General features: G+C 44.8%; 1 protein-coding gene across 3 annotated transcripts in view; it reads left to right on the forward strand.

Moving 5' to 3' along the window:
• The window catches only part of galntl6 (polypeptide N-acetylgalactosaminyltransferase like 6), a 139,220-nt gene that overhangs the window by 95,121 nt on the left and 17,606 nt on the right, over positions 1 to 26,493 (forward strand). For all 3 annotated transcript variants that reach the window (XM_030788292.1, XM_030788293.1, XM_030788291.1), the window contains 2 exons: positions 15,818 to 16,003; positions 18,677 to 18,860. In XM_030788292.1, coding sequence (XP_030644152.1) covers positions 15,818 to 16,003; positions 18,677 to 18,860 — 370 coding nt within the window. The remainder of the gene's footprint in view (positions 1 to 15,817; positions 16,004 to 18,676; positions 18,861 to 26,493) is intronic.

Below are 26,493 nucleotides of genomic sequence, written 5' to 3' on the forward strand. Positions count from 1 at the left end.
AGAGAGAGAGAGAGAGAGACAGAGAGAGACAGAGAGAGAGAGAGCATGGAGGGAGAGAGAGAGAGAGAGAGAGAGAGCATGGAGGGAGAGAGAGAGACAGAGAGAGAGAGAGAGAGAGAGAGAGAGAGAGACAGAGAGAGAGAGAGAGAGAGAGAGAGAGCATGGAGGGAGAGGCAATAAGGCCATCTTAAGTGAGAGTGGCTTCAAAATTGACATAAACTCTCAACCGTTAAGTCTCTGTTTTTTTCTCCCTCCTTCAGTCTTTCCTCTCGCCATCTCTTCACATCAAGTTGATAAATGAGACCAAAATGACAGAAACATGAGTTTTTATCACCAGGCTGCAGGGGTTTTCATTTATTTATTTATTTTTTTATTTTATTTTTCACTGGAGCCTAGCGTTTTTTCTACACACATAGACATCTACTGTTTACTGGGTTGTTACGTGTAATTTGAGTGGGCTCCCGTGCTGTCAACAGCCGAATCCTTCTACCCCCTCCATCGGCGAATGAAATTAAATAAATAAATGAATGGAATTTTTTTTTTTTTTGTGGCGTTTTCATCAGTCCTCCTGACATCCAGGATTATTTTTTAATTATAACATAATCCCCCACACCCTACCCCACCCCACCCCATCCCATCTTCACCCCACCCTCTCCGCAGTAGAATGGGTTTTGATGACGGGCACCCAGGCAGATGCGACCTCATTAATTTGCGGGATCCGAGACCGCGATCCTGTCACGAAGACGTCGATACGATGGCGCGTTAACAACGGGTCGCCACGTGGCTTAGTCGGTCGGCGGTGCCCGAACAGGCTTGGTCTGGCAGATCGCAGAACTCACCAACCCCCCCCCCCCCCCCCCCCCCCCCCGCCCCCACCCTCCCGACACCTCCCACGCCTCCCACCCCCAGTTGGAGCTTACGTGGTGCCAAATGCCAACTGTTTTTCTTTTTTTTTATATCAACCAGTGCAATCTTTTACACCCATTCTGGACCTCGGCCGGCTGGTCGATTATAGATAGGGTCAAAGTTTCTGCTCGAATTAGAATAAGAAAAATCAGAGAAGTGAGTGTGTGTGCGTGTGTGTGTGTTTTTCTGCCAAGAATTAATTTAATTTCAGCAGATGTTGATGAGAGTTGGCCCCAATCGGGCTCTCCACAGGCTGTTGGCAGTGATTAAGACAAATTCCCCGGTTTTAGCCGCTTGTAATTTTTTTTTTTTTTTTTCCTTACGAGGGCGTCTCTGGCACCTACCTGTAACGTGATGATTCATTAGCAAGGACGCTCAAAGGCTCCGGAGGGAAACGCGACGCTTGTGAGAAAAAAAAAGAAAAAAAACAAGTCTCATTTTTAATCTTGTCCTCGCAGTCCCTTACATACTTTTAGTTCGCGTCCGACCCAAGGGCCCTTTTCCGCCCGCTTATGGAACCGAACCGCATCTGCATCTGAAGAAACTAGCATTGCATTTCGCTAAGCCGCTACTCTCAGGCTTTAGTACTTCAAGACGTTCTGAGGATTCTTGCTTGTCCTTATCAGCCAGCTTGGACCACTTAACAGAACAAAGTTTGAACTGTTTCTTCATTTCTTTATTGTCTGAAATATCACGGTGGCTTTTTTCTCGTCTTTGCCTTGAGTGGAAGTACAATAGCTTTTGGTTAAGCACAGCACCCTCTTCAGCCCTTTTTTTTTGGTTTTATTAAACAACCGTTCAAGGTTTCAATGGAAAACAAGGCTTTTTTTCTTTTTTTTTTAGACAAATAATGGGGTTCTGTTAGAAGAGCATTTCATCTTTGGTCTCTGTTTTTGTTTTTGTTTTTGTTTGGTTTTTTTTTTCCTTGAGTATATTGAAATTTGTTGCCGTCGTTTGTTTGTCCAGATGGCCTTGTTAAAGGGTAAAGTAAGAGTGAGTGTTCGCATTGGAGGGTAACGGTGATGAGGACATGGTGTGAAACTGATTTTATTTTATTTCTCTCTCTCTCTCTAATAAACCTGGCCTTATGCCATTTCATTAAACAGAATTTAAAGAGGGGGACGGTGCCGGCGGAGCGCGAGATAGCTGGAAAAAGCAATACGAGAGAAGAGTCGGTTTCTGTGTGGTGAGGACCCGCGCTGAACTACGTGAGGACACTACAGGAACGGAGCGAAAAACATGAAAGATGTATTTTATACTGTACGGAGCTTCGTTAGCTGCCCCCGCGATCCGTCCGCGTCTGGACTACCTCCAAAGAAACGCGTTTGGTTCCATCCCCGTTCATTAATCATCTTTTTTTTTTTTTTCCTCCCCTCTCCCCCTCCTTCCTGCTTAAAATAAAGCGCAGGTCACCACTGTGATACATCTCCTGTGCATCTGAGGGAAATGAGAAATACTGAGGAGAAGTACTGGGGAGTTTTTTTGTTTGGTTGGTTTTTTGGGGGGGTTTTTTTCTCCCGCTGATCATTTTTTTCAAACACACACACACAAGCACACACACACACACAAAAGCACACAACCAGTGGCTGTGTGTGATTGGTCCCTGTTTGCGAGGTTGAGTACATGTATTTGACATGTCTGACATACGTTCTGTTTGCGCTTCTTTCGCCGTCTTTAACCGTCAATTAGCGTACAAGACCAAACAGGGTAGCGTAGTCTGCGCTCCAACTTTCAAGGTCAGAACAAGTGCTATATAACCTTTCTTTAAGTCTACACTGCAGAAACAAGGAGAGGTTTTTTTTTTGTACACAGCAGGAGGCTGTACAAAGACACATCTTCAGAGAGCTTCAGCAGCTCTCATCAAACTCTGGATAGAAATGACGCTAGCTGACTCCAAGCAATTTATAGTCTTTTAAAAGACCTACCAGAACCTCTACCTTTTTTTTTTCTATTTCTTTTTCCTTTTGTAGTAGCGCAACACATTTCAAATGAGCAAGGTGTAAGCAGCTGTGTTTGTGGCAGCAATTGCACAAATTTCAGGTGAGTTTATTTCAATTTAGGATGCTTTTTTTTTTTTTTTGCCACATGAATAGATTTGTACACCCCAACTGAAGGAGAAGAAGGCGTAATCGCTTGAAAGAGATAGAAAAACAGTTTAGTACCAACCTTGTATCATGTCCCTCGGAGAAAGGAGAGATTTTGGGAGGGGGGGGGGGGGGCGGTTTTGTGACGTTTTTCTGAAAATGAATCGCATCCTTTCTGTCCTTGCCTGAGGTAAAACCAAAAAAAAAAGAAAGAAAAAAAAACTAGCATATGGTCCTAAAAAAAAAAAAAAAGTAAACCTCCATTCCGGAATACTTGCCCAGTGTTATAAGGTCACTCTTTCCTGGCACTAGCCAGAAGCTCCAGGGCTTCCTGCCGTTCCGTCGTTTTTTTTCCTGACTATTTGAAGCTCAGTTTAATGGCTGTTACTCCACATTTAACTTCAAGAAGGTTTTTTTTTGGGGTTTTTTTCTCCACCCCCTCCTCTCTCTTTTTCTCTGGTTTCTTGGAGGTAGTTATTGCTCCATCTCTCTTCCAGGGTCCAGATGCCTCCTGCTCGGCCTCTTCCAGCTCCATCTGCTGTCTGATGGTTGGGCGATGGAGATAATTCAGTCGTTCACTCAGAAAGACGGTTCATTACAAGACCTCTCGCCTTCCTCATTTTCTGTTTCATTTCGTTGTATCTCTGGGTTTTCAAAAACATGGGGTACTCAAAGATAAAAGAGTACTTTTGGAGGAATCTCAGGTTCTTGTTTACCTCTTGTTGTTATTGTGAAGGTTAAGGTTTTCTCAGATTGTATAAGTATGTTATGGCAAAAAAAAAGAAATACGTTAAAAAAAAAAAGGTCCTTCAGCCAAACCTGGACAACCCAGAATAGAAAAAAAAAAAAAAAATACCAATGTTTGCGCCCGTACGACTCTTTGTTTATCGGTGGGACGGAGCAGTGGGAATATTCGGTAGGGGCTCAGTTTGGGATATTGGGCTCACTTCGTGCTGTCTCTTTCTTTTCTTTGTTTTTGTGGGCGGTTATTTTGTCGGCGTTGTTATCTTTCATCTCGAAGTTTATTGAACATCTGTCTTCAATCGTTTGCTCTCTTTGTGCTCCGTTCCGTTATTTTTATCTTTTTTCTTTTTTTTTTTTCTTTTTTTTTTTTTTGGATGAACATTCTCTTGAAGAAAATTGCATTGTTCCATGGCCTTCTCTATAGAGAGCTGACTGTCTCTTTTCCACATCAGGAATTCCATAATGTCTCTTTAAAGCTGCTTTGTGACCATGTCTATTGTAAAAAAAGCTCTATGAGGATGAAATTGAATTCAGTTGAACAGCATTGAACTGAACTGAATTAAATGGAACGGAATGGAAATTGAAGTAATTTGAACTGAGCTGAATTATTATATGCGAACTTTGTGACTCTCCTTAAAGTGAAACTCACCTCCAGTGAACTGCGCTCAAAACACCCCTTTTCTCGTCCCTTATTTATGTCTTATTGGCTTATGGCAGAATATTTGCATTTAATAATCTAACTCCTTTCACACGCATATCCGCTGCGGCGTCTGAATTGGTCAGAATATCACTCGACCAACAAAGTTCTCTCTGGACTGCGGAGCTTATTAACGGATATTTAAGGCTTACGTTTTCATCATGAAACATAAACCGTTTGAGACAGTGTAGCGTTTCAGAAGAAAAACATCCTTTAGGTGGTTGGTTTGTGATAGTGTTGACAAACACTGCGTGGTTTTCATTGATAAACAGCCTTAGGTTCAAGAAGCCAAAGCAATTATACGGACTGTGCCGTGTCCCGTCTCTCTAAAACCAAATTGTTTCACAAAGCTGACGTGGAGAGGCCTCCTAATTACCTCCGAATTTTGAAACAGTGCCTCAAGTTTTCTTGTCAGCTGAAAAGAAGACGTCAAAGCTTTATGCTTAACGAGCTGGCATTTGTCCTCTCGAAATTCATTACATGCTTTTGCTGCTAGAATGCACTAATTCTCTCTCTCTCTCCCTTACTCTCTCTCTCTCTCTCTTTCTCTCTATCTCTCTCTCTCTCTTGCTCACACACACACACGCACACACATGCACGCACACATGCTCTCTCTCTCTCTCCCTTACTCTCTCTCTCTCTCTTTCTGTCTATCTCTCTCTCTCTCTTGCTCACACACACACACACACATGTGCACGCACACATGCTCTCTGTCTCTCTCTGTCTTTCTCTCTGTCTCTTTCTCTCTCTCTTTCAGTCATGTTAGGTCAGAGCCTTAGCTTGTCTCAGTCTGATTTTTCTTTTCCTCCTGGTGTTTCATTGGCCTCTTGTCACTAGGCTGTCATTCCAGAGTCTCTTATTATGGAAAAAAAAAAAAAAGAAAAGATTAAATTGTCCTAATTGTATTTGTTGAGACATTGCCTTTCCTACCAAACACATTTTCATCAAATGAAAAATTGATTTGAAAGTAGTTGCTTCTTAAATAGACAGATAATGGGTTTCTACTCAAGCTGTCTGTGTAACGCTCAGTCACTAAAACGTCTTGAAATGCTGTATAATTTCCCTCGAATTACCGGCCAAATAGTCCATCCTCTGTTTTTGTGTGTGTGTGTGCGTGTGTGTGTGTGTGTGTGTGTGCGTGCGTGCGTGCGTGCGTTCGTGCGTGTTTTCCATTGAGCAGACCTGCCATTCTCTTTGTGCGAGTTCAATTTAGGCTGTCTGCTAATAATTGCAGTGGAACAGCCAATCAGAGTGAATTTGTCTGAGAAGAGGGAGTCCCCTGAGCCAAAATGGCAGGGCTGGAACAGGTCTGGGCAGAGGGACAAGAATCGCTGGATGATGTAGGGAGCAAACATTCGTGCGTATTTTCCTTCATGAAAATGAACGCTAACCTTTGTTTCGTGTCACTCTCTCTCGATCTCTCTCTCTCATTCTCTCTCTCTATCTCTCTCATTTATGATTGTATATGGTTTTCAAAATCCAATTGGAAGGATTTTTTTTTCTCTTTTTTTTTTCCCTGTGCGATTCAAATTGCTTTCCAAACCCTCTAAGAGAGAATATTAAGAATAATGATTCATTTGACCCTTTTTTGTGTTGTTGGTTGTCATATTCATAAGCATAATATGAGCATACGAATGAAGAGGGATAAAAACAAGATATGGTTTGTCATTTAAGCCATAAAATGCATAGCAGTTTACAGCAAAAAAAAAAAAAGAAAAAGAAAAAGAAAAAAAAACGATGGTTGTGAAGGTACATACTTCATACTTCCCATTTATAGGCAATTTTGCCTCTTCAAAGCATTCTAGTGTGTCACTGTGTCATGTATCTCTGTTCTTTCAATGGCAATAGCTGTCATTCAACAAAAACCATTATAAGGTTGAAATGGCATAACGTGGCTATTATGTGTCAGAGAAAATATAATATTGTAACATAAAGAGCAAAGACTGATTATTAAAAAAATTAAATAAATAAAATAATTCTCAAGGTTGCCCCCCAGCAGAGATCACATGTGGCCTTTTTTTTTTTCTTTCTTTCTTTCTTTTAAAGAAAAATAAAAAAAAAGAGCACTCCTGTCCTTGTCACGGTAGTGAAATCCACGCTCTAAGCCAACAGCGAGAGAGCTGGCTGGCTGGCTGGCATTTGGAGTCTGTTGCCGAGGTTACAGTATGAATATTCTAACAGTAGTTGCTGTCCTGTTCCACTTTCAAGGGGACTGTTAGTATTTCACAGGACAGATTTCACTTTTTCTCTTCTCCTGACAACTCAGTCAGCACCTGTCGCCAAGGACAAAAGAATACTTTTGTGTGTTTTTTTTAGCGCCTTTCTCCTTTGAGTTACATTCAGTTATAAATGACATAACTGTGCGTCTTGTGCGAACGACATAGGACAAAATTCGGTGAGTGTTTTACGGACGTTTTTTCCCCTTCTGAACAAGAGACACATTCATAAAACAACGTCCTCTATTACTTAGCAGACACGGTTATCCATAGTGACCAACCAGAAATGCACTCATGCTAAGTACAGGAAAGCCAGCAATTTGTCACCTTCAGGTACTTAACTGTGACACAGAGAAAAGTGCTGGTGTGGAGAATGGTGGTTCTGCATGTCTGATGTGAGGCATAATTCCATAATTCTGTCTGAAAAGAGAGGGTTCTGAGAGACGTATAGGTCAAGATCTGGAACAACCGTTTCTTACAACACAGACGAGAACTTCTTCTGACTTGGTTAGTACAGAATGTCCATGCCTCTGTCTGTGTGTGTGTGTGTGTGTGTGCGCGTGTGTGCACGCGCGTTCGTATGCTGCATTCTCCTCTGATTTGAAGACTCTGCCTGTGTGTCTCTGTTCTCTGCATTTTGAACTTTTATGAGACTTCATGCTAACTCAGACTCCATTTGCAGTGACAAAATTCCCCCTTTTGTGTCTGCGGCAGGGAAAGTCTGTCGAGCTGTCGGTTGAAAGTCACTCATTGTCACTGAATTTTGCCTGTCTTTGTCTCTCTTTCATATGGAAATATCACTTTTTTTTCTTGCTTTACTGAGAGCTTTTAGCAACCAAAGAGCTACCCTACAATTTCATAATTTTTACATTAAATCAAATCTATTGCGGTAACATCAACCTTTGTCGAACATTGGGCTTTTTTTTTTCTTTCTTTCTTTCTTTTTTTTTTCCAGAATGTTCTTTCTCTGCCACAGAGTTGTTTACGGGTTGAGAAACATCAAAGGAGGGCCGGGGTCGACAGGAGCCGTCATTGTCTTCCTCTCCTGGCCCTGGCTCGCTCTTTCCTTCACCCCTTCCTCTTCTTTTCCTGCTCCACGTTTTTCAGCATTTCACAGGGCAGTTTTTTTTTTTTCTGTATGTTTGCTTTTGTATATCTCCCCCGTTTCATCTGGGTGTTTGCTCTTTTGATGGCAGAATGCATGGTAGGGCAGCTTTGAGGAGGCCTCTCTGTCCTGGTCTGTTCTTTTTCTCTCTTTGTACCATTATGAATACGAAGAGTACGGGTAGGGGTGTTTTTTTTCACGATTTTTTTTTTTTTTTTTTAAGATTGCGCGCACGCAACTCTACGGGCTTAAAGACAAGCTGGGTCTGCTCCTTTGAAAAATAAAAATCCGAGCCCAAAATGCAGGTTTCGATTAGAACGTGACGTGCTTTTTACTGGCTCCTGTTCGCTCTTAGAACACCCATTTTTCAGAGATGAATGAGGGATGCAACAAAATAAGAAAAAAAAAAACAAACAAAAAACACACAGAACAGTTGTGGAGGTTGTGAAGAAACACTTTATTCAACATAGATGGAAACACACACAAAGGAACTCGACAAAAAAAAAAAAAAAAAAAGAAAAGCAACAAAACAAAAAAAAAGGATAGAATTTACTGTAATTTGCCATGAACATTACTTTTGTCCAGCTGGTCTTCCCTTATTGACTGATGCTGTTGCTAAGCAAACTGAAGGACATGTTGAAATTTTAAAATAACACTCGAACAGGGTCACAGACGGATCTCCTCTGTATCTTGTATCAAAGTAGGCCTCAAAATGAGTTAAGCAGTTACAGCTAAGCAGTGGGAGCCTTTCTTACCTCGGACTCCTCGAATTCTGGATAAACTACTCAAATAAAGCACAACATGACTGTGATATTAATTCCAATGTTGAATGACAAAGTTCCTATTATTATTCATGAATGAGTCTAAACTTTCAAACAAAGCACGCTGAGATGCTAAATACAACGTTGATGAACTTCAAAAGTGTAGATTATGGATAAACAAGAATAAAATCTATAAAATATCAAATATATAAAATCTAAGTCAATAAAATCTATATGTTAGTTAAGTATTTTTGGCTGGTCCAGCCCTTCAATGTGAGTGTCTCATTAACTGATTCTACGCTGAATGGACAGGGAATTATTCAGCCAGACATTCCCAACATGGGCCCTGCTCATGGCTGTATATCACATGGCACACTGTGTGTGTGTGTGTGTGTGGGTGTGAGTGTGAGTGTGGTTGTGTGTATATGTGTGTGTGTTTGTGTGTGCGTGTGTGTGTGTGTGTGTGTGTGTGTGTGTGTGGCTGTGGGTGTGAGTGTGGTTGTGTGTGTATATGTATGTGTGTATGTCGGAGGGGTCTAATTGAGGGGCTTCACCTCTACGTTCACCATCACCGCCTCGCAACGGCCGAGCGGTTATAGGCAGGCCCTTCTGATTGGACAACGGCACCGGCGGAGGATGAACGTCGATACGCCATGCATCTCGCACAGCGAAGTTTTGCCTCCTTTATCTCCGCAATTCTTCTTTGCTTCTCATCGGCGAGGCGGCAGAGGTCGCTGGATCGATAAAGAGCAGGCGGAAGATTTGTTCCTAGTTACACAGATTGCTTCGTATTGGCGATGCACACAGGAATCGCCACACGTGCAACCTTTGCCATTAGAATATCAATTACTGCCTGGCGCGTCAATACCTGGCCTTCGACGGCCAGGGTTTCAGGGACCTGACCAGGGAGGTAATCCATACTTTCTTCATTTCTATCCAGCCTCATGAATGTATTGTTGGTTTCTCTGAAGGCTGATTCTTCACTGTCGTTCTGACCTGCCTAATCATCCGCACAGCCATTTAGGAGTATTCAGAAAACAACAGCTTGACTTGGCCAGTTGCTGAATAGTAATATGCGTATGTTAACCCGAGGATGGGTTTCGTATTCATTATGAATCTTCTTTTTTTAACCCACAGTGTATGGGCAAAGTGCATGCGGCGTCTTTGTCTGTTTACATGGCTAAGTTTGAGTGACTTCACAAAGGCTCATTCGGTCCGAAAATGAAAAACAGAGACACACTCCCTCTGGTGGAAGCACTTGACATGACACTTCGCCACCACTACAGCAGTCACTCACTCTCTTGTGGGGTGCCACCAAGATGTAGGCCTCAGTTATTCGGGAGACGTATATTTTGCCCATCATTTCTAAAAGCGCTTTAAACTCACCTAAATCTTCTCTGCCAACTCTGGAAATCAGGTTCGATAATGCAAACGGGCATAGAGTTTTACTGGTCCTTCCAGTCCCCTTTTGGAGACAGTTAATGTTGCATGAACGACCTTGTCATTAGAGAGCTAGTACGCCAGCTACTTAATAAAGACTCTTTAATTACTCTCTCAAAGAACTTGAATCTTAAATATCGATGCCAGTCTGGCAGAAACTGTCCAACTCAACAGCAAAAGGAATCCGGGCAAAGTTTTGATACCGTACCAAGGTTTTAACAGGTTTTATCAGAGGGAGAACACAATCCACGCTTTCATTGGCCTTGCCCTGAGGCGCGATGAACGACGCGGATAACAAATTATGGCATAAACCTTATCTTATCTTACTTCATGCTGATTACTGATGTCGATTTCCATTCGGGGCAGATTCCCGCTCTTTCTTCTAACGATCAGGCTTGTACTGGGGGTTGTGAAGGAGGAGCATTTGATTTTTACTTATTTATTTTTTTACCTCTTTATAGCTTTGCCTCGTTTGTTTGTTTTGTTGATGGTAACAGAGGGAGGGTTTTTTTTAAAAATATTTTTTCTGCATGTATCTTGCGTGTTCTTTCACTGTACGTGACGCGTTGAAAGGACCCTCAAGCCCTCTCCAACAAAGAGGGGCCCGGAGCACGCCCCTCAAATGACACGGCGAAGCGGTACGCCGGTAAAACATTAAAAAAAAAAACCCACTCTCGACGTAGCAGTCTTCCCCTTGTTGTACACGACGGAGTCTCTCTGGATTCCGATATCAGAGAACACCACCCCCCCTCCCCTTCATTTTAATGCGTCTTTAAAGAGAGAAGGCAATAAATTGTGAGTGAGACCGTGCATTGATCTCAGCACAGGGGCGCTTGTATGATCAGTTGAAGAGCACGAGCCGTGTCCCAGAGGAGAGACTGGTTGAGTAAATTGAAGCCAACCAGAGGATATGTGTTGTGTGTAGAAAGGGAGTGAGGGAGTTGGAAGGGATGGAGGGGTGTGTGTGTGTTGTGTGTGTGTGTGTGTGTGGGGGGGGGGGGTGTGTGTTGGGTCTGGGGGCTTGTTGATGTTGTTGCTTTATTCACCAACTGGCCTCCAGCGCACTTCAAACAAACAAACAAACCAAAAAAAAACACACACACACACACACTTTACAATATGAACAAAAGCTTGGACTAAGCTACAGAGTGCTCTGAGTGCATTTTGTGTGCGTGTGTGTGCGTGTGTGTGTGTGTGTGTGTGTGTGTGTGTGTGTGTGTGTGTGTGTGTTTGTTTTGATTCTGTGTGACGTGCTCTTAGTTCAGACCCTCCTTTGCCTTTGCTGTCAGTATCCGTATTACGGCAGTCGCTGAAAGAGACAGAAAAGCTAATTCACCTGCTTTAATGGATTCATTTCCCCAGCCTTCAGCTCAGTGAGTCACACTGCTCCTAAAAAAAACACAAAGACAGCACAGCCTGGCAGCAAGCGTGTGTGTGTGTGTGTGTGTGTGTGTAGACGTGCACGTGTGTGTATATATATGGCTATGACTCGTCATGACTCTCTGAATCATTGATCCCAGTGGGAGCGGAGAGGGAACCAAGCCTTTCTGGAATGTTTTGTGTGTGTGTGTATGAAAATGTGTATAGTATTGCTTACTGTATTATATGGAGTATAAATGAACAGGCCTTTGACTGGTTGTTTTAATGACGCACTTTGCTCCCAAGGCCATTGTCCTGTATCACACTGAAGGGCCGAACCAGTCAAAAATACTTAACCAAAATATATATTTTATTGATTTTCTGTTTAACTGTAATCTCTGCTTCATAGTTCATCAACCTTGTATTTAGCCACTTAGTGTGTTTAGTCTGAAAGTTTAGATTTATTCATAAATAATAATAGGAACTTTGCCATTCAACGCCGGAATTAATATTACAGTGGTGTTTTGTTCATTATAGTTGAATGCCCAGAATTTAGTGAGATTCTCCTTTGGATCCAGCTGCCTTTCTCTGCCAGACACTGGGCCTTTACTGCTTCATGCTCATAATTAGCTTTTAAAACCCACATGGGTGTTTTGAACTAAACTCGTGCTTTGTGATTAAAAGCATTGTATGAAAATTGTCCGGGTTTTTTTTTGTTTTTTTCTTCAAACTTTTGTTTACTCTTTAGATTTGTACTGCCTGCATGGACGGCCCTCAAAACTTTCTAATGCCCCCCCCCCCTTGCACCAAACCTCACTCATCTCTCACTCATTATCTAAGCCGCTTATCCTGATTAGGGTCGCGGGGGGTGCTGGAGCCTATCCCAGCGCACATAGGGCAAAAGGTGGGGAAACACCCTGGACATGTTCACCAGTCCATTGCAGGGCAGAAAACGCAGACAAACAGACTCATTCATAGCTAAGGGCAATTTAGTGTCTCCAATTCACCAAACCGGAGCTCCCAGAAGAAACCCACGCAGACAACATGCAAACTCCACACAGAAAGGACCCTGGCCACCCGGCCAGGAACCGAACCCAAAACCTTCTTGCTGTGAGGCGACAGCGCTACCCACTGTGCCACCGTGCACCAAACCTAAACCCCCCCCAAAAAATTAGCTTTAGCCCCTAGTGCTTGACAGTCTCCTACTTAAACAGAGGTGGAAAGTGTGTAGAGAGCTAATGCAGCCAAACTGAGACTGGATTTTTTTTTTTTTTAAAACCAGCTAATAGGAGAGGAGTCACCATTTTATACCTACAAAAAGAAAAGAAAAAAAAAAAATCCAATAAAAAGAAAGAAGAAAAGGAGAGACATAAACATTGCAGATCACAAATGATTAAAATGGAGAGGTATGCTGCAGATCATTCGTTCATTAAAACATGACCGTATAAGTCGAACTCGTTTAAGGGAAAAGACTTTATATATATATATATATATATATAGCAAATGCTTCCTTTTGGAGACCTTTTTCTTCCTTTGAATTTTGTCCTGTCAAACGGAGATATTGCAGACATGGGAGAAATCTGTCTAAAGAACGTCTGAAAGTTAAAAAAAAAAATTCTCTTCATTTCACGGTCAAACTCAGAGGTAAAATAAAATTCAATCTTTTAGTGCAAGCATGAGAGATACCTGCTCCCCCCCAACACACACACACACACACACACACACACAACCCAGAGGGGGTTTTGTCTGGGAAATATCAAAAGTGGGCGAAAGCCACAGCCCTGCATCATGGCCTGTCAGTATGCGTGCCGTCGGGATATGAAACTTTGCCTTCTCCTCCTCCTAACTGTTTATTTGTCACTGCCTTCCTGAGATGGAGAGAGAGAGAGAGGGAGAGGGAGAGAGAGAGAGAGAGAGAGAGAGGGAGAAAGAGAGGGAGAGAGAGAGAGGGAGAGAGAGAGAGAGAGAGGGAGAAAGAAGAGAGAGAGAGGGAGAGAGAGAGGCCTGCTGTTGCTGCTGTTTCCCCTCCTGCAATACATCAACCCCATGATTTATGACCCCGTTTAATCAACCACTCGAAGGACACCAGACGAGAGATTTCTTTTCCTGCTACAACTCTCCACAAACAACATCGCCTCCACACACCCCCGCTCCCTCTTCTTTCAGTTCTTTCCAAACACTCTTAGTACTGTATAGCACTTACACTAGCAATACAACTGCTACACACACACACACACACACAAACATACACACACACACCACCCCACCCCATTTCTTCCCTGTTCCTTCTCTTAGTGAAAACCTGGCGCCATTGCACTCATATAGAGGCTGTCATTTTTATTGAGGCCATTTATTTGAAGGCTGAACATCCAGGGATTTAGAAAAGGGAAGACAGAGAAGAGAGAGTGAGAGAGAGAGAGAGAGAGAGAGAAGTGCTGAATGTTAAGGTTTTTTTTTTTTCTTTTCTTTTGCTGCTGGTGGTGACTTTGCAGAGGTGGCAGTTGAGTAGAGAGGCGCTGAGGATGGGACCAGCTCCCTCAGGTGTGTGTGTGTTCGAGGCCTCCTGGCCTGAACCTTGCAAACGGAGGAAAGAAAGGTCATTTATACCCGTAGGCTCTCCTCTCAGTCTCTCAGACAACATTCCACGTCCGCCCCGGGGGGACTTTTTCCAGATAGCAGCTAATAAACACTTTTATTTTTTCAGAAATGGGAGGTGTCGCCTTTCCGTTTGGACCCTGTGTAATTGCACTGGGAGATTGGAGCGGGCTCTTGTCTTCTCAAGCGTAAGGTCCACTTCACTTCAGAAAGCCCGGGAGTGATATTGTCATTAGGTTCTCTCTGACGTTTGAAGACACCTCTCGATAATGAAAAATACGCCGCCACTGCAAGTTCTTTTCCACCACAAACACTAGCCCTGGTAGATTTTAGAACATAGCTTCACGTTTTTTTACCTTTGTGATTTTTTTTTTCTTTTTTTTTTTTTTTTTGGATTATAGCAACACCACGCATTTCAAAATGGGGGCAAAGTTAGCCGCGCTTTTGCAAACTCGCATAGCTTTTTCATTTTTCATGCCCTGGTTATTTATATACTACAGTTTGACCCCAGTTTGCTCGCTACAATCGCCTGAAACACAATGTTTTTTGTCGTTTAATTTAGCGCGGCCTCTCTAAGTCTTTTCTCTGAGAGCAGGAGAGCTGCTCTTTCTCACTTCCTAATTGACCGTTTAAAGGCGTTCAGTGACTGCGCAGTCTTCCAATGCCGGCCGCTCTCAGACTGAAAGTTTTTTCTTTTTTCTCTCAGCGAAAAACCACCGAGCACAATAATAACCGAGTCGCGGGCGCTAGCTCGACACGTTTTCCTCGCATTATTGGTGTTAATCTACAGTCTTCGTCCGCTAGCCGCGCTGTGGCGAATCAGGAACAAACAGAGGAGGTGGCTGTTCGAACGCGATAGCGCCGGCGCAGGTATTAATGCTTTGGATTTGAATAATATGCCAGCGAGGGGCAGAGTACGCCCCCCAAAAAAAAACCTCCCGCCGCTTTGGAAATGAACAAATAATGTGCACAAAGATAAAGGTGTTCCTTTCTGTTGAAATGGCTGACTGGATACACTTGCTTTAGCCCGTCTCTGAAAGAGGTCAAACGCATTACCGGCTCCGTGTTAGAGGAGACCAAAGGAGAGAAAGGGAAAGCGCGTGAAGATTCTTCTCTCTTTCTTTTAAACACTGGGAGGTAGTAGGCTTATAAATTAGAGTTTGTTGAACTGCTTTGGCACACAGAATTGCTTGCGCATTGAGCCAAATGATTATTTAATGGCCATTGTGTTTTTGGTTCTAATTTGTTTGTAGGTACTTAAAAAGTACGTCTTGTGCATATTCATAAAAATAAAAAGTGTATTGAAAATATAGTGAAGGGGGTGTCTCTGCAGCATTTGTGGGCTTTGTACAGGGGTCTCAGGTGGGTCTGTACCGCTCCTCGTTAATATTCAAAGAACAGAAGCCAATTCAACAATTCAATTAGACGTTAACATCAGAGGAATCTTAAGGGACGCTAAACAGTAATGTCCTTGAATGGGACCAGGAGAGCGGTGAAACAATGCCCATATTAGATTAACTCATCAGGACGGCTCCAAATCCTCATCCCTCTTTTCTTCTCTCTTTCTCTGACCTCCTCTGTTTGTTCCTCTCTTTCTCTCTCCCTCTCTTTCTCTCTCCCTCTCAACAAACGCGCACGTACACCGGGCTTTCATTGACAGACCCGCAAGTAGAATATATGTTTTTGTTTAAGGGAATAAACAGTTTCATTGGCTTCAAAGCCTCCATGATTTTCATATCCACGAAAATATACAGCCTCACTCAGACAGGCTCGGAAATAGACCTCACGTATATATTGAGTCGGGAACGTTTACGAGGCAGTCAGATGGTGACTGGAGTTTTGTGAAAGGAATTGAATTTAACTCTCTCTCTCTCTCTCTCTCTCTCTCTCTCTCTCTCTTTGTCTTGCAGAGCATCTGAAAGGTCGACTGGAGGAGTACATGTCCCGTTTTCCCAAGGTGCGAATAGTGCGCACTAAAAAGAGGGAGGGTCTGATCCGGACACGGCTTTTGGGGGCCTCCGTGGCCCGGGGAGAAGTGCTCACCTTCCTGGACTCCCACTGCGAGGCGAACGTTAACTGGCTACCTCCTCTGCTCGGTAGGTTTAGATAAAGAAGTGCTTACGCAGAGGAAAACCTGAGGAGGAGTTGAGGAGAGAGAGGGAGGTGGGGAGGGGGTTAGACCAGGTTCACTCGTTCTTTTTTTTCATCCCTTTTTCCTATCGCTGTGAGAAAACAGCAACGTCTGGGAATCGCACAGAAGTATTTTTCTTTTCTTTTTTTTTTTTTTGCTTATCTTTCTGTTCCAAATCTACCAATTTCACAAATCAAATGCCTTTTCTTGTTCAAAGCTCCGCTCTCCTGCAGTCGGTCGATAAAAAAATGAGAATTCTCAGGCTTCTGTTCACCCCCCCCCGGCCCCGCCCAAACTCCGCAACCCCCTACCGCCTACCCTTCCGCCCCTTCCTTCTGTCTCTCTAACCCTTTTTCTCTTTTCCGGCGTGTCACTCGGTGCCACCATACCCTTAGCGTTCACAAGAATCCCTCCTACTGAGACGTACGTTGTCTCTTGCAGCTAAACGTGTTCACAGCCTTCAGCGCACGCGTTAGCGGTACAAAGTCGCTTGCTTAACACACATTTCAGATCAGCGTCGAGCCTGCTTAAAGGATATTAAATAGAGGAAGAATGTTGAAGGTTCGCTCACCGTATATATCTGGGCGCCCCATTTGTCAAAGGGCCGAGAGTCAAGCCATTGTCTCCTTCCTCTCTCTGGAGATTTAACGCAGTATGGCGCGTTTTAATTGGCTACAGTGTGCTGGCTGGCGGAAGTTTCTGGCTGTGATTGCAGCCTCGCGCGTATGATTAGAGCTGAGCTGGTCCAGATGTACACTCCAGGTAGTGTGACATTGGCTGTTATAAACAAGTACTAATCATTGATAGACTGAGTTGGAGGGTTTTGGGTTTTTTTTTTTTCGTTTTTTTTTTCTTTTGACTTTTCGATCCCTTTCGTCTCGTTAAAATTGGTTTTTGACGCGAGACGGCCTCTTCCGTTCGATATCGGATGAGCCTTACTGTCACATTTGTAAATGGTAGAAATCCTATCGTCTTAGAACATCAAATGACTCTCTAGTTGGAATTGATCAGAGGATATAATTTATGTCCAGTGTAACAAATGGGGAGAAAAAAAAAATAAAAAAAAAATATATATATATATATAGGGAAGGTGCAACAGAAAAAGGATTTCCATCGACTTCCTCAGCTTGGATCTTTTTCAAAGTGCGTATAATGTCCGTCCGTTACACAAAACCCAGAGTCGTAAACATTTAGTGAGTGTTTTTAACACAATCCCAGCTCAACCTCTATTCACAAGACAGTAGACTCTGGACCGACTCCATGTCTCTTGCAGGTTTTTCGCCTCTTATTTTCATTCGTTTGTAATTAGAATTTTCCTCCTCTCGCTCCTTTTGTTTAAACTGCAACTGAGCAAACATCAGTTGGTGTCCAGGGGTTCCAGATTTAGACTACTTAGCAGCAAGCATTTGAAATTGAATTGGAAAGAACAAAACAAAAAAGATCCTGCCTCAGTAAGCACGTTGGGCGATTATTTCAGCCGCAAAGCCGAAAATAAAAAATCCAAACAAACGAAAAAAAAAAAAAAAGAAAGAGAGAAAGAAAGAAACAAAGGCTGTCAAAAATCAATAGATATTTGTGTTGGCAAGACCAAGCAGGCTGTTTGTGTGGGTAAGGCCCTTCAGGAAACATAGCAACATGACGCTAACACGCTATAACAGACGCGCATGCAAACCCAAGAGAGGACAGTTGGTCTCAGGAGGAGACATCTTCACTTGCGTCCACTGCGCGTGAAAAGAGGAAACAATTAGGGACGCGGGATTTTTGCTCAGTGAGTCACGACGCCCGATTGGAACGATCGGTTGATCAATGTGAGTCAGTCGCCATTCGCACAGGACACGGAGCCGAGCAGTTTGGCACCGCAGGGGAAATGTTCCTCAGCTTCCAAAACATTGACCGAGCGATTTTAAAAGGATTAATTAAATTTTGCCAACCCCCCCCCCCCCCCCCCCCCCGACCAGTCACTGATCCAATTCCCAAAATTCACTCTCCATGTAACAACTGAGATGCATTTTACATGCTCTTATTTAGTGTTTACTCTAGTTTCATGTAGAATCGCTGTTGGTTTGTGTGGCAGCACCTTGACAGTGTTTCTCTCTCTCTCTCTCTCTCTCTCTCTCTCTCTCTTTCTCTCTTTCTTTCTTTCTCTCCTTTTCCTCTCTGTGTGATCTCCATGGTCCAGCAGAGCAGGAGTGTAGGGGGAGAACAGGGGGTGACAGATCTGGGACAGCTTAAAGCCACTGACTGACAAAGACGTAGCTGGCCAGGGGTTCGGGGTTCGGGGGTGGGGGGGTAGGGGGGGGGGGGGTGGTTCTCAGCGGAGCAAACCTACTTTGAAGCGTCTGTAATTGTTTCTAATCGCTGGGTGGCTCAGGCGCCTCCAATTTCACAGAGTCGCCGCCACATTCGGGCAATGGGACTGACGCAGACAGCTGGGGGCCGGGGGGGTTTGTGGGGGTGGGGGGGGTCCACGCTCCTCTGGGGTCCTTGGGCGAAGAGAGCCGAGCAGAACCTTCGTGATGGATGTGCCCTCTCCATATGTCTCTCTAACTCTCTTTCTTTCTTTCTTTCTTTCTTTTGTTCTTTCTTTCTTTATGTCTTTACTCGTGCAACCCCCCCCCACCACCACCACCACCAAAAGACCAGATAGCCCAGAATCCTCGGACCATCGTATGCCCCATGATCGATGTCATCGACCACAACCATTTTGGCTACGAGGCGCAGGCAGGGGACACCATGAGAGGGGCGTTTGACTGGGAGATGTACTACAAACGGATCCCCATCCCACCGGAGCTCCAAAGACCCGACCCCAGTGACCCCTACGAGTGAGTAAAGAGGTCGTGACTCTGTGCGTTGCAAGCGGGTTTGGTTTTTCTGAACAGTTACGTAAATAAATAAATGAATAACAACCACTGTTAGTTTCCAACTTTTGATTTCCCAAGATAGTCTCGGGTAGGTTTGTTTTTTTTTGTTGTTGTTGTTTTTTGGTTTTTTTTGGAGCGTGCATTTGTTTAATTGGGAATATAATGATTAGCTTTCTGTTCCGTTCTTATTATCCTCATTCAGCACTAGTGGCGTCGAGAAGAAGAAGAAGAAGAAAAAGAAAAATAATACCTTCAAAGCGTTGATGCTAATTCTGTCCAATTTTGTGGTAAATAATGGAAAATTTACTTTCTCGCTGGGTAGAATCACCCTGGTGAGACTCTCTTTGAGAAAGTTCTCATCCAATTTGGAGATTATTTGAAACTGAAATGGACTTAACCTAATGTTGTGACTAGTTACACAGAACAGCAATAATAAAAGGAAGACCAATTCCAAACTTAACTGAATCTCCCCAGTAATGTCATCGTTTCGTGGCCTGGTTATTGCTCTTACTCGTGGGGTTTTGAACTGCGGGCTCCCCGTTTTAAGCCTCCATAAGGCTAATGCTGCTATGGAGATTGGAAAATTGCCTCTTTTTAAAAAAAAAAGCAACGCTGAGCTTTTGCAAACGGACGTGGTGATAGAAATGCATACCAATGGCTGCGACCTCTTGTCACGCGCGCACGTGTGTGTGTGTGTGTGTGTGTGTGTGTGTGTGTGTGTGTGTGTGTCTGCGGAACGAAAATAGAACCACCGGACGGGAGCGCAAAGAGTTTCGAGGGACATTGACCAACGTTTTTCTTCTAAGGCCCCCCCTTTTTTTTAATAAACTTTCAGAGACAGACACATTCTAAGAGACAGAATATGTCTATGTGTGTGTGTGTGTGTGTGTGTGTGTGTGTGTGTGTTACCACATTTTCCAGCCTTTGTACCCCCACCCCCCCACCCCCCGGGCCGACATCAGTTCAAGCAGGTTTCGGTACCATGGCGACTGGAACGCGTAGTGTTCCAGTCTGGGCCTGTTCTCAGTCAGCCCTGCTGCTGCTGCTGCTGCTTAATGCTCTCCATCAAAACAGCAGACAGACACGCTGTGGAGTGTATAAGCTGAACACTTAGTACTATCAGAGAGAGAGAGAGCAAGTGGACGTGAGAGATGATTAGGTGTGTGTGCGTGTGTGTGTGCGTGTGTGTGTGTGCGCGTGTGTACGTGTGTGTGTATGCCCTCTGTCCTCTATCACATTGGAACACGTTTGCCCCCCACACACACACACACCCCCCTTTCTTTTTTCCTCGGCCACTCCAGGCATTAAGCTCAGGATTAACTTCATTTCTGGGAGGCTATGAGGAAATCAGCTTTCCAAACTCAAGGTCTCCTCTGCACCTCAATCAATGTGTGTGTCTGTGTGTCTGTGTGTGTGTGTGTGTGTCTGTCTCTGTCTGTCTGTGTGATCATCCGAAAATTCAGTCTCTGCTTATGGGCAGGAGGTTTACCGCACACCCTCACGCGTTCCACATTCTCATTACACAGACTGTATAGCTGATCCACGGAGTGACCCCACGCGCACACTGAACACACGCGCACACACATACACACACCCTCCCCTCCGCCATGTGTTTGCGAAACAGTGCGAATGGAGAGGCGCCAAGCAGTGGACTCCTGCCCACACCTCCCCGCAGGGTTTTGGGATCTCTCCCGAGTCCTTTCTCCCTCAGGGTGGCTGCTTCTTGTTTGCGGCCCACTGTAGTGGATCCAGCTTCCCCTGCGCTCGTGCCTTGGGGAGGGGGGGGGGGGGCAGCAACCACATCTCCCCCCCCCCCACCCCATCCCTCTATCAGCCACCTCTATCAACATCTGTGGAGCTCACCATGCAGCTCACCCTGCTAGGCTGTGTCTCCTTTAGGAAAGACAAACCCAGATCCCCCCTCATCTCCATGTGTATCTCTCTCTCTTCCTTCGCCTTAAGCAATGCAGGCACCAGGCCCTGCCGCTCCAGGTCTCCCACACTAAACTCTCTTTGGAGAGTGAAAGAGAGAGAGAAAGAGAAAGTAAAAGAGTGTGTTAGGTAAAACTCAATCAGTGTCGAGTATTGTCCACTGACACTGGCTGTCGTGCTTAGACAGGGAGACAGGAGAGAGAGAGGTCTTGATTGAACCTTTCTACCCAGTTTGGCTTGAATGGAGAGGGAAGTCGTGCCAAAATTGCGGTAAACCCAAAAGCTCCGTTTTTGTGGCAGCTTATGGCTTAAAAAAAAAGATTGTGTAATCAAACTCAAACTTTTTCCTGTAAAATGAGTCATTTAAAAAGAGCGCATGCTCGCTTGACTATTTTGAGTTTTGCAGCTCAGTCTGGTTCTCCAGGGATGCCGTAGCTCTATCATTACTAAACAAAAAACTGAACTAAAGTTGGAAATGAGTCAGAGAGCCCCTTAACTCTTTCCAGTGCTGAGCAGAAGCCCTCGCGCTACAAACCCAGTTCGTTTTTTTTTTTTTTTTGGGGCTCAGAATCGTTTAACTTACATTCAAAACAAAAGAGGAAGACGAGGAGGCCTGTGGAAACAGCACGGCCGATGGCTCACTGGTTCCAGAGCTTTGACCGTTGTTGAGAGGTGTGAAGGGAAAAGAAAAATAATTGTAAGCTATAGGGGAAAGACTTCAAACAAAATCAATAAAGAGAGAAGCACTCTTCATACAGGGTGAGTTACATGCTTGAATAACAGGATGCGTTTCTCATTAAGCAGCTGACTGTCTTTCTCTCTCTCTCTCTGGGGGCTTATGAGGAGGAGTCAGACAGGAGGAGGTGTTTGTGTGAAGGACCTGGTGGAATCTTTTCGGGCAGACTGCTGTGAGGGGCAAGGGCGCGGCACAAACGACGCTGACACTTTGTTCTTCTCTGTCTCTCTCTTAGTCTGACACGCATATGGTCAAACACAAGTACGCTCTGTCTCCGTCTGTGTGTCTCTCACATACACACACACACACGCGCGCACACACACCCTGACACTGGCTCTCTCTGTTTTTTCTCTCTCTCTCTGTCTCTCTTTCTCACGCTGAAGCACACGCAAACACATTTTCACACTTTTGTGTTCTCTCTCTCTCTTTTTCTCTTTCTCTCTCACTCTCTCTCTCTCTCCCCCACTCTCTCCCTCTATCTATCTATCTCAGGGATACTGTTTCCGTGAGCATTGGACAGGTACTGACGAAGATAGCGCACACACACACACACACACACACACACATACGCTCACACAGTCATGCACATAGACAAACACATTCTCTCACACGTGCACATTCACTCTCTATCTCTCTCTTACATACACACACACACACACCAACTACTAACCACACAGAGGAGAGACAATGGTTGGCAGGGTTGCAAACTTCATAGGGTTGAGAAAACAGCTCACACCCTTGGTCTGCCTCATTTCACACCTGCCCACTTACCTACCTGAGTGTGAGGTGCACAACTGATGAAATCTCTCTCTCTCTCTCTCTCTCTCTCACACACATACACACCAAACACACACACACCAAACACACACACACCCTGGACTTAACCACACAGTGGCCACTCACTGAGAGCTATCCCATTTCACAGACACATTTTGCTATTGAAACATATTGTCAGTTTTCTGTCACACATCCAAACACCCTCGCACTTTCAAGTGCAAGATTTATAAAAAAAAAAGAAAAGAAGACACCTCTAGAAAACAAAAGACATTTTGATTTTTTTTTTTTTTTTTGAATTCTCATCTCTTAAAATTTGTCCTAATAATGTGCACACAAATGTGTCGAGTTTTCATCAAAGAAGAGAGGGTTTTTTTTTCTTGCTGAGAGTGTTCTTGGTGTTGTCTGCAGCTCTTAATACCGTCTGTCTCCTTCCTTCACGCCAAAATCGTCCTTTAAGTAGGGAGAACTCACAGGCAAAGTTAAAGTGACGTTTCCTGCTTCTTCAAACCTGCGTGGGCCAACAGTCTTCCGTCACGGATTCAGTGTGTGTGTGTGTGTGTGTGGGGGGGGGGGGGGGGGGGGGGGGGGGGATCTGCGTCTTCGCTGCCAATTTGCTGACTTACCTCTCTGTAAAAAAAAAAAAAAAAAAAAAAAAGGATTTAAAAGGGAAAAGGGGGAGGGGGGGAGTTGAGGGTGTCGACAAAACGAGCGAGTCTGATTTTCGCTCGTTTCTCTGTTCCTGAAGAGACGGTACTGAAAGAGAGAGAGAGAGAGACAGAGAGACAAAAACTTGTGATCTGACGGTCGTTTAATGAGCCTCCTCTGGTAACAGCCAAACATGGAACAGGATTCTGCCGGCTTTCAAAATCCCACCTTTTTCGGGTGGCTTTTTCTCTCTCTCTATCTCTCTCTCTCTCTCTCTCTCTCTCTCTCTCCTTTAGTGCAGAGCTTGTCTGCCTGCCTGTTCTCCCTGCAAGAGGAGCTAGCCTATCTCTAGCCTATTCTAATTCACCAAGCATACGCCCTTAAAATGCCTCAATATAGATCTTACCACCTTTTACAAGATGAAAGAAACCGCTGTATCTAAATCTCACCTCATTTGTGCAATGAGAGAGGGGGAGAGAGAGAGAGAGGAAGAGAGAGAGAGAGGGAGAGAGAGAGAGAGAGAGAGAGGGAGCAGGTAAGCCTACACGCTAGCGCTAATGAAACCCTGACGCACGCTTCGCTCTGATCTAAGCGTTACCTTCCGGATTAAGTGTCGTTCTAACTCCCATCTGAACGCTGACCTACAGGGAGACGCCGGTCCTTCTCTCCGCATCCCTGCTAGCACATCGCCACCTACTGGCCACTCGGGGGGGAAACCCCACCCCCTACGGGGCCCTTGAGCATGGAGATCACGGAAATATATTCCACGGCGGGAAATACCAAGACCATCTCCGTACCATTTCCATATATTCCCGGCATTATAGGCTCCTGATTCATTAGAGAGGGAACTCCAGATAATGGGGGTCACATCGTCCCAAATCATTGCCTCAGTATTTTGTGCTAAGCAGTTAGATGAATTATGAATAAGTGCTGGGAGGGTGTGTGTGTATATATATATATACACACGCACACACACACACACTGTATGGTTTAATTCTGATTCATGGGCTTTGGATTCTCATACATATGCCCTTGTCTTCTGCCGCTGCACCTTGAACACACAGAAATCTGCACATGTATGGACTTTTCCCGCTCAGAGCTTAGGGGATTTATGAAAAAAGTATGATAAATGACAATGGGGAGATTGTGTGCATGTGTGTGTGTGCGTGTGTCTGTACAGTCTCTTTCTCTTTCTCTTTTCTCTCTCCTAGCTTCTTTCTTTACTGTTTCTGGTTCTTTTCTCGTGGTTTTCTCTTTTGCAATCTGGCTCTGGTTCTTGCTTCCTTGTCTTTCTTTCTTCTTTTTGTTCTGTTTCTCTTTCTTTCTCTCCTCTCTCTCTCTCTCTCTCTCTCTCTCTCCCCTGTGTGTGTTTGGCACTCTCTGACCTTGGCTACATGGCTGTGCATTGCAAATGACTCTCTCCACAAATCTTCCCGCTAATCCCCCGACGCTTCCCGTGGTGTTAACCATTTAATAGGGACGCTCCACAATGGTATGGAGAAAAGCATTGATTATTCCAATTTCCCTCCTTCCTTCCCCCCACCTCCCTGATTCTCTGTCTCACACCCCCCCCCCCCCCCCCCAATGAAATACTGGACTCTGCCAAACAGAGAACCTTTTGCATAGCGCCTGGAAAATCCTTCTGCTGCATTTCCTGTCATACGGGATAAAGAGTGGATTTATATGTTCGTAAATAAATTAAAGAGGCGCAGCAAAAAATGGAAAAAAAAAAAAGCGGTGTGTGTGTGTGTGTTGGGGAGGTTGGCCACAACACAGTCTCCCCCCCCACCCCCACCCCCTTCATGCCCCCATCAGAGCACAAAGACATTTAAGCTTCATAAATGTTTATTCGTGAAGATTTAATTGGATTGGAGAAGCTCAATTCTTGAATGCAAATTGTGATTGGTGTCGCTTTCAACAAAGCAGGTTACCTTGATTGAGAGAGAGAGAGAGAGAGAGAGAGAGAGAGAGGGTTACAGGGAATGCTGTAAAGCTTGGCGTGGTGAGATTGTCAAGCACGCTTTAAATGTATGTCTAGGGAGGCCAGGATCGATGGTGACTGTTTTTTAAGGGGGGGGGGGGGGGGGGCTGTGCCTGAAGAGGCAGCGTCTGCCTAGACCGGGCCCGGATGATTAATTGTATTAGGACAAGTGAAAGCAAAGAGATCTTTTAACCGAGATCCCAGCAGCCCTGCCAAGGACAGGAGAATGGAGCCACGCAGACTGGCAGCAACACTCTCTCTCTCTCTCTCTCTCTCTCTCTCTCTCTCTCTGCCGTGGTGTTGCTCTATAAATAATTACATTCAGGGAGTCATATGCTAAAGGAGAGAGCATTCACAGCATTGACTCCCTGTGACATATTCTCCGTCTCTCTCTCTCTCTGTCTCTCTCCCTCTCTCTGTAAATACTTCTTCATCCCCCCTGAGACCTGTAAAGAGGGATTGCAGTATTTAATCGAGAAGAAGCACAGGTCAGCCGCCATAAAATGCGGGGCCCTTCTCATTTCCCCGGAGATGCTAAATAACAATAGCACGACTTTCTTCACCACTACGCCCCGCTGCGCCCGTGTTTACCGTATAACCTCTGACAATTACCCCTTTTGAGTCGAATTACTTTCCAATTAGCCCTTAAGGAGTCGGCAAACGACCAGGGAGGCTCGTCGGCGCTGGGGTTTCGTTTCCTCGGGGACTCGTCCAAAGAGAACGCGAGAGCGGGCAACACTGCGGCGAAATAGGGAAGTGCGGAGTGGTCCCTGTTCCTCTGTTTTCTTGGAGGGGCGGGGGGGGGGGGGGGGTTCTGTTGCATGATAATGAGGGTAGGGGAAGGCTGAAGGGGGAACAGATGCTGGAGTATGTACCCAGACCTGCAGAGAGAAGACGCGCCGGAAGCTGTGCAGTTCGGTGTGTGTGTGTGTGAGAGAGAGAGAGCGAGAGATTGATCCCCTTCTAGTATTTCACAGGACAAGCTCATCTTGACTTATTCATGCCCAGGCCGGTTTGGCCTAGTATCTCTCCCTTTCCCCATCCCACCCTGCTCGCTCTCTCTCTCTCTCTCTCTCTCTCTCTCTCTCTCTCTCTCTCTGTCTCTCTCTGCGGAGGAAGGTCTTTGCCCTGGGCTCATACTCCACTGGCCTGGAACGCTCCTGATGAGAGCTGCCTCGCTTCATTCACCTATCTCCTGTTCCTCTAACACACACGCGCGCGCGCACACGCACATGCACACACACAGTCACACTCACATACACACACACACTCACTCACACACACATACATACACACACACACACACACACGCACAGTCACACACACACACACTCACACACATGCACACGTACAGTCACACTCACATACACACACACACATACACACACACGCATACTCACATACACACACACACTCACTCACACACGCACACACACACATGCATACTCACATACACACTCACACACACACACACGCATACTCACATACACACACACGCATACTCACATACACACGCGCACGTG

Source organism: Chanos chanos, chromosome 11 (assembly GCF_902362185.1).
Source record: "Chanos chanos chromosome 11, fChaCha1.1, whole genome shotgun sequence".
NCBI lineage: Eukaryota > Metazoa > Chordata > Actinopteri > Gonorynchiformes > Chanidae > Chanos > Chanos chanos.